General features: G+C 41.9%; 1 protein-coding gene across 1 annotated transcript; it reads right to left on the bottom strand.

Annotated features, from left to right (window-relative positions):
• Nucleotides 1–578: 578 nt before the first annotated feature.
• LOC127628683 (keratin, type II cytoskeletal 8-like) lies at nucleotides 579–5,941 on the bottom strand. The gene is made up of 9 exons (XM_052105471.1): nucleotides 5,432–5,941; nucleotides 3,843–4,051; nucleotides 2,754–2,814; nucleotides 2,563–2,658; nucleotides 2,311–2,475; nucleotides 2,075–2,200; nucleotides 1,707–1,927; nucleotides 1,554–1,597; nucleotides 579–1,314 (listed from the first exon to the last, which is right to left on the bottom strand). The coding sequence occupies exons 1-9, from the start codon at nucleotides 5,816–5,818 to the stop codon at nucleotides 1,094–1,096; spliced, it is 1,530 nt and encodes a 509-aa protein (XP_051961431.1). The 5' UTR covers nucleotides 5,819–5,941; the 3' UTR covers nucleotides 579–1,093.
• Between the last annotated feature and the right edge of the window lie 4,697 nt (nucleotides 5,942–10,638).

Raw genomic sequence — 10,638 nt, 5'->3', positions numbered from 1 at the left:
TTTCTTAAAGAGACAGCACTGTTTTAGCATTTGTTCTACAGATCAGTTTAACTGTAATTACATATATATAAATATAGTACTACTATCCAACTCCTGTTCCGACCATATTCTTAAGGTAACTTAAATCATTAGGCTTATGTCCTGCAACTATCATTCACGTTCAAATAAAATGTATGCAGCTACGGTACAGTCTCTTTATCAGCTTTTGTGTTGATGGGGATTTTGGTTAGTGAAAATGCTGAGTGGCTAGTGAAATTGCAACACTACTAGCCACAGTGGCTGGTGAGCCAAAAAGTTAATGTCAAACCCTGTTGATATGTTTATATACAGTCTTATATATATATATATATATAGTCTTCTAAAATTATGAAACGCTAATGATAATGTAAAATGTATATTTCACATTGTACAAAGTTAGAAGATCCCCTGCCTAAACTGTTTACATTTTCCATATAAATCACAGTTAAGAGTGTAGCACATAAATTACTGGGAGAAAACCTCAATCGTTATTAAAAAAGTAGTTATTAATAACACCCATCACGCAGCCCAGGTATCCAGAAAAATGACATGAAGACAGCTTTTAAGTAAACATGTATTTTTGGTAGCAAAAACAGCACATAGGAAAACAGGATACACAGTGGGCGACCTACCACAAACAATGCAGCAATTTAGCTCAAACTCAAACATATCCCTTCATAGTTAATGTGGAAATCAATTACTTCGCATGTTGAGCAGTTCAGCTAAACGACTAGCTCATGTTAGTGACACATCTAGGATTCTCCAGCCTTCAGATGTGACCATGTTGTGCAAAGTTAGGCTTTCAGACAGTATTGCTGTGTGGTGGCCTGAAGGTATGTGTTTTTTTGTGTGTAAGATGTGGTTGCAGTTTAAGGCACGTCAAGAGTAGTGAGATTATTTGGTCCTTCTGAAATTCTTTGGTCAGACTGAATGGTTTATTGCTTTACAAACAGCTTTACGACTGCATTCCTGTCTAGCTGTAGCCTTGGACTGCAGTCATAATAGTTGCGAGGGAAGGTCAGGAATGCATAAAAAGGCGTGAAGATTAGAGGGCAGAACAACGGGAGGAATTTGCTCAATCTTGGACGACCTCAGAGGACTCGGACACAACTCTGCCATCCTTGGTTTCGATCATCTTGATGACGACGCTCTTCTTGGCCTGAGTGATGGAGTCACCGTAGCCACTTCCAGAGCTGTAACTGCCACTGTATCCACCGGAGAAACCACTGGAATAACCACTAGAGTAGCTGCTGTAGCCACTGCCTGCACTTTCCATGGGATAACCACCATAGCTTGCTACAGGGACAGAAATTGAGTTACAATCGGGTCTCCTTCAGTTAATATAGTTTTGGCATAGTTTTTGGAGTTTTGCTATGTGAGGTAACTTTAAAAGGATAGTTCACACAAAAAGACAGCTTTGACATCCTTTACTCACCCGGATGAGTTTTAAACAGTATGAGGGTGAGTTGTCATATTTGGGTAAACTATTCCTGTAATAAGTGTTTAACTTTGCTATGAAAGAATTCAAAACTTACTGCTTTGTTTTGAGATGTTGATGGACTTGATTCCACCTGCCAATCTGGTGGAAAAAGGCACACATCATGAGAAGTCTACATTTTGTCTGAAGGTGGTGTGCTATAGGTCTGACAGCAAATATGCATTTAGCTTAATGTCATTCACAGACTCACCTGTCCTCCTCTCCTTCCAGGAGCTTCCTGTAGGTGGCGATCTCAATGTCCAGGGCCAATTTGACATTCATCAGGTCCTGATACTCTCTAATCTGACGTGCCATATCCTGCTTGGCTCTCTGCAGGGCATCCTCCAGATCCTTAATGCGGCCCTTGGCATCTCTCACAGCCATCTCACCACGCTCCTCTGCCTCTGCAATCTGGTTCTCCAAATTGCCACGCTGTCAAAACGAGAAGCAATTATAGTCTGTTTATCTGTCCGTTACTTTCTACATCAACTCTCAGAAAAAAACGTAGTTCTACATCTTCTGATGTTTAGCAGGTTATGTGCAGTTTTCACAGCACTTTGTATTTGAGTGGGAACATACCTGTCCCTTAACAGCATCGATCTCTGACTGCAGTCTCTGAATCATACGGTTATGATCTGCGATCTCTGCCTTTGTTGATCTAAGGTCATCACCATATTTGTTGGCAGATGTCTGTATCTCTTCATACTGAGAAACAGAACAACAAAACAAATAATATTTTAAGAAACTCACCATAGTAGCTTTATTAAGCAACACCACTCATACTAAGGAGGGTATCTTGGTTAATAGTAAAATACCTTGGACTTGTACCACATCTCTGCCTCAGCCCGGCTGCGGTTAGCAATGTCCTCATACTGAGCACGGACCTCAGCGACGATGGCGTCCATGTCTAGATTCCTGCTGTTATCCATCTCCACAACGACTGAGGTGTCCTTGATCTGAGACTGCAACTCACGGATTTCCTGCATGTCCACAACAGAGAAGAAAGAAAGATATTTTCATACTGAAATGACTGATATGCTTGTTGGGAAAGTCCAGGTGTATTTTACCTCCTCGTAGATCTGTCTGAGGAAGTTGATCTCATCAGAAAGGCTTTCCAGCTTGGCCTCCAGCTCTACCTTATTCATGTAGGCCTCATCAACATCCTGTACAAAAAAAACAATCAAAGTTGATATAATCATCACCGTTTTTTGTTAGTGTTGTGTGTCTGACATTGGAAGAACAAAGGCAATCTGCGAACCTTCTTGATCAGCACAAAGTCATTCTCACACTCTGTACGTTTGTTAATCTCATCCTCATACCTGAAGAAAAAAAAATGACATTGGTTAAACTCATTTTAGAGTTTTTAAGTGGAATTAAAGTAATATTCCAGGTTCAATACAAGTTAAGCTCAATTGACAGCATTTGTGGCATAATGTTGATTACCACAAATTTATTTTGACTCGTCCCTCCTTTTCTTTAAAAAAAGCTAAAAAAATATCATGTTAACACGCATATTGTTTATGCCTTCTGGCTATAATTTTTAAACTTTGTGTATTTTAACATTTACATGATGGCCCCATTCACTTCCTTTTTAAGTGCCTCACTGCAACCAAAATAATTTTTTGCAGTAATCAACATTATTCCAATGCTTATTTAGCTTAACTTTATTTGAACCCAGAATATTCTTTTAAGAAGAACCAGAAAACCTACATTACAAATTGCTTCACAATAATGGCAAAGAGAAATGTTTGAAACTCATCCATGTTAATCAGTATGAGTTTTGTACACTAGGGGGTAGCAATGCTCCATCTTTCCAATGAGAAACACTCAAGTTGGATTCAGTTTGGTGAAACCCGTAAGCCTTTACTGTAATCAGCCCATCAGATTTGTTCAGAAATCCATGAAAGGTGCTTTGTAGTTGTTTGTTCAGTTGCTGTAATTTAGATGACTCATGCTGACACCCAAATATTTGTAGTACAAATGTATTTTTTTCAATGGGATATTAGGTATAATAATATAATTGAAATGCCTATAATACGATGCAAATCCCAGCCAATAAAAAGGTTTGAAAATAGACTATTACACCAGGGATTGACAATAGTTGCACACTTTCTGTATCATGTGAAGGCAAAGCTTTGCAGTTGCTCAGCAGTCGCATAAGCCACGTTGGAAAGTAACTGGAGTTTATTCCCTTTAGACCATTTGTTTGCCTCCATCTGAATTTATGGAGGCTCCAATTCTGGTAACACTTAAGTGTACCACAAAAGCCTCCTTTGACTAGTCTTGAGCTCTGTCAATCTGCCAGGCCAAATTAAAATGAGGTCTTTGTGAAAGCCTATGAACTCACTTGTTTTTGAAGTCCTCAACCAGACCTTGCATGTTGTGCAGGTCAGCCTCCAGCTTCATCTTGTCATTACCAAGGCTGTCGAGCTGTCTGCGCAAGTTGGTGATGTAGGCCTCGAACATGGCGTCGATGTTGGAGCGAGTGGAAGTCTGATTCTGGAGGAGGCTCCATTTTGTCTCCAGCATCTTGTTCTGCTGCTCCAGGAACCGTACCTAAATTGGCAAGATGAGAATAGAGTTTTTGTTTTAATTAAGGCACATATCAAAACCAAACTTGGCAGTAAGTGTAGCTTCTAAGAAGAATGCACCCAAACTGATGCTGCAAATAGCATTCGAGTCATGGTTCAGAGCCATCTCGCAATTAATGCGCCAGAGTACAAACATATGCCAACGTGTGGCATGAGGATCACTGAAGACTTCACAAAGGAAACCACTGTTTCCCTGATATTATGAGGGATGCATGTGTTTTTAGTTTGTAACACTTTCCCCCCTAGGAAACAGTGATGCATATTCCAGTAGGAGATCAGGAAGGGTGACAAGAGCTGAGCCTATTTTGGTTTTCCAGCTCCAGATTTGTATTGAGTTTCTAGAGGTGTAAATTTTTGTAGATTGGTTTTAAAGAGCTAGTCCCATCTCAACCAGCCCATCCTCCATGAATTCACTGCCTTTGGTCCACCTCTCTCTGACTAGCATTAAAAGATTTGATCTTCATGGTTAATATTTAAAAAAAAAGGACAGGAAGTGACCACTCTGAGATGAGTGTGTAAATGGTGGGCGGAGAGCAAATAATTGAGTGATAAGAGCTATAACATCTGGAGGAGAACGTTACACACATAACTAGGTTATAATAAAGGTGTCATGGCTCCAGTTAACATTAATCAACTGTCTTATTCAAAAGAGTTGGTGAGTTAAACAAATGTTTGCGATGCAAAGCAGATTATTCTGGTTAAAAGAGAAAGGCTGCAAAGACTTAAAGTGAGCAGAATATTTCCACTTCTCTTTGCCTTGAATGCTGTTACGTAACCTTTCCAGTACTATCCAGAACATGACCCCAGCTCTTCAAATTAAATATTAACTCTCAAGAAAAGGTAACTACTAGATTGTAAACTGTTATTATACTTAATATGAACTGCAGAATGAGTTTTCAATTAGTACAAAATTGACTGAATTCAAGGATTATATTAAACTATGTTAATATGGCAGATAACAGGTTTAATGTTCTGCAGTATGTCCTTTTTAGGGTGTGGGCTCTCCAAGAGGGATTCAGAAGAGCCTCATGGTCTCCCATTCAAATGGAAAGCCATCAAACTCTGACCATGTACACACCCTTTTCTACGCCATTCTGTATGGTGAGGAGACCTTATCAAAACACCCATTGATTTTCTACTGGAAACTTTCTATAATCTACAAGAAAGAGCATGTATAAATGTTCTAGACAACAATTTCAAATGTTTTATTTTCTTGTGCATTATTCTGGTGATCTGTGAGTCATTACGGCTGTTAATTTGACTTCCACTTGCATATTTCAAGTACACTAAAACAACATATCTTGGAACTCATTAAGAAAACCAAGAAAGAAACTCTAGCACCCACCTTATCAATGAAGGAAGCAAAACGGTTGTTGAGGGTCTTGATCTGGTCTTTCTCCTGAGTGCGCACTGCCTGAATGTTGGGGTCGATCTCCAGATTCAGAGGAGCCAGGAGGCTTTTGTTGACGGTCACTGCCTGAATGGGTGTCACGAAACCAGAACCCATTCCCATGCCCATGCCAAGACCATAGGCTGAAGAGCTGCTGATGAAGCCACTGCCAGAACCTCCGATTCCAGATCCCATACTACGGTTGGTACCTCCATAGGAACTGCGCACACTGTAGCTCTGACGGCTGGCACTGGGGCCAGAGTATGAGAGACTGCTGAAGCTGCGTGGGACAGATCCAGAGGAAGACTTCACGGTGTAGCTGGTTTTCTTGGTGAACGACATCCTGCTGACGTCTTTTCTGTCTTGTATTTGCTGAGAATGACCTAGAGCGAGGGGGAGTGAGAGCAGCAGAAAGAGCCTTTTCTGCAGTGCTGGAGAAACTCAAGTGGATAGACAGAACAGCAGACCCTCCCCTCTTGCTATATCTGCTTCTAACTGGGAGGAGCCAAAGGAAGGCTCTGATTGGCTGGTGCTTTAAGCGTAAAGTAGAAAGGGGTGAGGGGATGAAATTCAATTCTCATGTCCCTACATTCCTCGTCTAACAATTACCTGGATGTTTGATGACCTACTGTGTCTAAAAAAAGGGTATTTTGTTGGGGATTGTTATGAACTTAAAAAGTGGTGACTTCTGTAGCTTCACCAGATTAAGTTAATATATTATTTGTTCTGTAAATGAATGGTTCACAGAAATAAAAAGCAAACAGGGTGAAAACACAGATTAGTGAAAATAGAATATGACATTGGTGGTAGATCAGTATTATATTAGATAGTAGCTCTGGAGTGCTGTAATGCAGCAGCAAAATCAGCAAGGCGATGTCTCACACTGAAAAAGTTTGCACATATGGATTTGCCTATTCAAATATGTCTTCTGGAGGGCTTTAAATTTCTGTCTAAACCTGTGATGGCTGACAAGTAGCTTTCAGCATTGGAAGCTGTACAAAGTGGAACCAACTGTGCTTTAACATTACCTCCAGCAGTCACCTTACACTAAGTGCTTTATATGTGACATTTCTTAAATATTAAAACCCACACACAAACATTATATGCTACCCATAATATCCAAAAGCACTATCATTCAAATATTAGGTTTACAACATGCATATCTGAAAGTCAATACATATTTATTTGAATAGCGCGTTTCACAACACACACAGTTTCAAAATTTTAAGCTGAGAATGTTGGAACATACTGTACGAGTGACGGTACATACTGTTATACTTTGAAAACGATCCTAACTTGACAGACAGGACCATAAGCAATTCTTGTTTAAAGGAATAGTTCACCCAGAAATAATAATTCTCTAATCATTTTCTCATCTTTATGCCATCTCAAACTTTTATGTATTTCTTTCTTATGTGGAACACAAACATTTTATGAAGATATGAAGAGTTTTTCTCAATGCAATACCAGTCAATGGGGTCCAACACTTTCAGACAAAAAGAACAAAGGCAGCATAGAAGTCATTCATAAAACTGGAGAGGTTAAATTAATGTCTTCTGAAGTGATCCAACCAGTTTTGGGCATGCATCAAGTGCCATGAATTGTAATCAATCTTTAAATCTTGATCGCTGGCCTTATAGAATCAACGCTACTCATTATACATTTTTGCAAACTGACTCCTTCCTGCCGCTTTCTTAAATGAACACTAGAGTCGCTAAAACAACTGTGTGTTTTATTGCTTGTCACACAAATCAAAACGAAAATGAAACATTTTAACACTATGTCTTCTGCTTGCATGGTAGCTTACCTGATAGAGCATTGGACTTTCATCCCGACGGCCATGGTTCGAGTTCAACCAAAGACACGTGAAAGTGATATAGAAGCGACACAAAACGATGTGGTTGCTTTAGTAAATGTGTGCTCTTTTTTTGAATTTGCATTTTAAAATATTTTAAAAGAGTAAAGTTTCAGGTTAGGGAGGTATTTTTTACTTATTAATACCTCCATCTAAACAATCACATTTCTTCAGAAGACATGGATTAAACCACTTGAGTTAAATGGATTGCCTTTATGCTGCCTTTATGTCCTTTATGGAACTTGAAATTTTTGGACCCCATTGACTTAAAGTGTATGGACAAACGCACATCACAGTATCCTTTAACCCTCTGATCTTTGTTTGTGTACCGTAGAAAAAGAAAGTCATATGAGTTTGAGAAAATTATTATAATTTTGGGGTGAAATCCTTTAAATTGTTGCACATTATGAAGGCCATCAACAGTTTCTCGCATTAATCTTTCTTTTTTTTTTAAACTAACCCTTAAGGACCTGCTGACATCTGAATACAGTACTCTTAAAGTTAACCATTTTTATCATAATGCTGTGCTTTTGGTAAAATGAACCAAAGGCATATCTTTAAAATAACAGCTTAAAGGTGACAGAGGCTCTGCATTTTATTTCCCATTTTACAGGTAAGAAGAACACAGTACTTGAGTTTTGAAGAGTGAAATGTTTTGATACAAGGAAAGAAACTATAATTAAACCACTATATAATATATAATCAACCACTATCAAGGGGTTGGTTTACACTCATTGCTGGTGGCATTCTCTGTTTAACATTTGTTTTCCACAGGATATTTTAATATGCCCCTTTCTATGTATTTTGGGCATCATTGAGGGTTTGCAATTTGCAAACTGAGGACATTAGACTTTTGTGGGAATTTATTAATATTGTTTTAGCTACGTGATACTCTAAAGCATCAACATGACCACACCAATGAAATTAAGTTCTTGGTAAATTTCTAAGCATTAAAGTATCTGCTTAAACAAAACCAGATCTGCTTCGACCTGTTCCTCAAGTAGAGTCCTTTCTATTGACCACTCTGATCACATCAGCAAGTGTTTCTGTGGTTGGGTCATCAGGTTCTGGTGTGGCCCGTGCTTATAAATAAAAAAAAAACTCATTAAGTCAGTAATGTTAATTAATCAGAAAACAACCTCACATTTCTAAATGGATTCTGTTGAAGTGGAGTAATTGCTTTGATGCACGTGTCATGTTTCCTCTCTAGTCATTAAATTCTCAGCTCCACAGTTCACATCAACCAATACCTGTTGTCTTTCAGTATTGGATAAAGTTTAATATTTTCTCTAGCATTTAGAAAAGATGACTGATTTAATCTGCAGTATCTTGAGGTATTCTTTCCATTCTTCTTCTTCTCAGGTTTTAATGAGTCATGATTTCTTGAGGCGCTGGTCTTTCCTAAGCTAAACTACAGAATCCCGGCTATTGTTTCTGAACCGGGGGTGGGGCTGAACCATTTTCAGGCTCTCTTTTTCCATTAAGCTACAGTGGGGTCCAAAAGTCTGAGACCACATTATAAGTCTTGGATCGAAAATGTAATTTAAACCTGGAAATAAACAAAGTTTTTGGATTTTGGACAATTTAAAACAAAGAAACCATGCCGAAAAACAAATACGATTTTTTAAAGATTCTGCACTATTTGTAGGTCACTAACCAAATAAGCAAATCAACTATGTTAACTCTTTTGTACAAAAGGTCAGATTTGCTGATTTGTCAGATGGTTTCCATTGAAGCTGTTATGAATGAGGCAGCGAAGCAGACGAGGAGAGCGCATCTAAATGCAAGCTCACTTTATTTAAACAGTCAAACCAATAAACTCAAAGGAAAACCCTCAATGGGGAAATAAACATAAAACTAGGAACACGATGAAAACAAAACTGAAAACTCGGGCAGGGAACACACACCAGGCTAACAACAACATTCAACGATTGACAAAGACAGAACAAAGAACCAGGGTATAAATACACAAGGACAGGATGATTACAAATGATAAACAGGTGTGAACAATGACACAAAATGGCAGTGATGACGGCAAGTGGATTGTGGGAAATGTAGTTCAAAACAATGGACAGGTGAGACACAGAACACAGGGCAGACAACAGGGGAACGTGACATAGCCCCCTCAAAGGAGCGGCTTCCAGACGCTCCTCAGAAAAAAGAAAAAAGGGAATACTCCAAGAAAAAAAAGAAAAAATCATTCAAGGAGAGAAGGGGGGGGGGGCAAACAGACAGACCAAGGGAGCACAAGGGGCAAACAGGAAGTCCAAGGGGGCACAGAGGGCAGGCAAGAAGTCCTGGGGGGCACAAAGGGCAGGCAGGAAGTCCAAGGGGGCACAGAAGGCAGGCAGGAAGTCCTGGGGGGCACAAAGGGCAAGGACATGTTCAGGAGGCCTGGGAGCTGGCCACAGGGCAGGGACCGGTTCAGGAGGCCTGGGAGCTGGCCACAGGGCAGGGACTGGTTCAGGGGGCCTGGGAGCTGGCCACAGGGCAGGGACTGGTTCAGGGGGCCTGGGAGCTGGCCACAGGGCAGGGACCGGTTCAGGGGGCCTGGAAGCTGGCCACAGGGCAGGGACTGGTTCAGGGGGCCTGGGAAGAGGCCACAGGACAGGGACTGGGTCAGGAGACCTGGGAGGAGGCCATAGGACAGGGACTGGGTCAGGAGACCTGGGAGGAGGCCACAGGACGGGAACAGGGTCAGGAGGCCTGGGAGGAGGCCACAGGACAGGGACTGGGTCAGGGGCCCTGGGAGGAGGCCACAGGATAGGGGCCGGGTCAGGAGGCCTAGGAGGAGGCCACAGGTCAGGAACAGGGTCAGGGGCCCTGGGAGGAGGCCACAGGACAGGGGCCGGGTCAGGAGGCCTGGGAGGAGGCCACAGGACAGGGACTGGGTCAGGGGACCTGGGAGGAGGCCACAGGATAGGGGCCGGGTCAGGAGGCCTGGGAGGAGGCCACAGGACAGGGGCCGGGTCAGGAGGCCTGGGAGGAGGCCACAGGACAGGGGCTGGGTCAGGAGGCCTGGGAGGAGGCCACAGGACAGGGGCCGCGTCAGGAGGCCCGGGAGGAGGCCACAAGACAGTGGCCGGAGGCGGAGCCGTAGGAGGCTCTGGAGGTGGAGCCGTAGGAGGCTCGGGGAGAAGGGCAGTGGAAGACTCGAGAGGCTCTGGGGACGGAGCCCTGGGTGGCTCGAGAGACTTGAGGAGCGGAGTCCTAGAGAGCCCGGGAGGTGGAGCCGTAGGAGGCTCGGGAGGCAGAGCCGTAGGAAGCTCTGGAGTCTCTGGGAGCAGAGCCGTAGGAGGCTCGGGAG

This window comes from Xyrauchen texanus, chromosome 35, assembly GCF_025860055.1.
Source record: "Xyrauchen texanus isolate HMW12.3.18 chromosome 35, RBS_HiC_50CHRs, whole genome shotgun sequence".
NCBI classification, from domain to species: Eukaryota; Metazoa; Chordata; class Actinopteri; order Cypriniformes; family Catostomidae; genus Xyrauchen; species Xyrauchen texanus.
This window is presented reverse-complemented; position numbering and strand designations above follow the sequence as displayed.

Excerpts from the sequence above, each read along its gene's own strand:
- LOC127628683 (XM_052105471.1), bottom strand. The coding sequence starts at position 5,818 with ATGTCGTTCACCAAGAAAACCAGCTACACCGTGAAGTCTTCCTCTGGA. Across the intron at positions 2,201-2,310 it reads AGATGTGGTACAAGTCCAAG|TATGAAGAGATACAGACATC; the intron begins GTATTTTACTAT and ends TCTGTTTCTCAG. Across the intron at positions 1,928-2,074 it reads TCGATGCTGTTAAGGGACAG|CGTGGCAATTTGGAGAACCA; the intron begins GTATGTTCCCAC and ends TCGTTTTGACAG.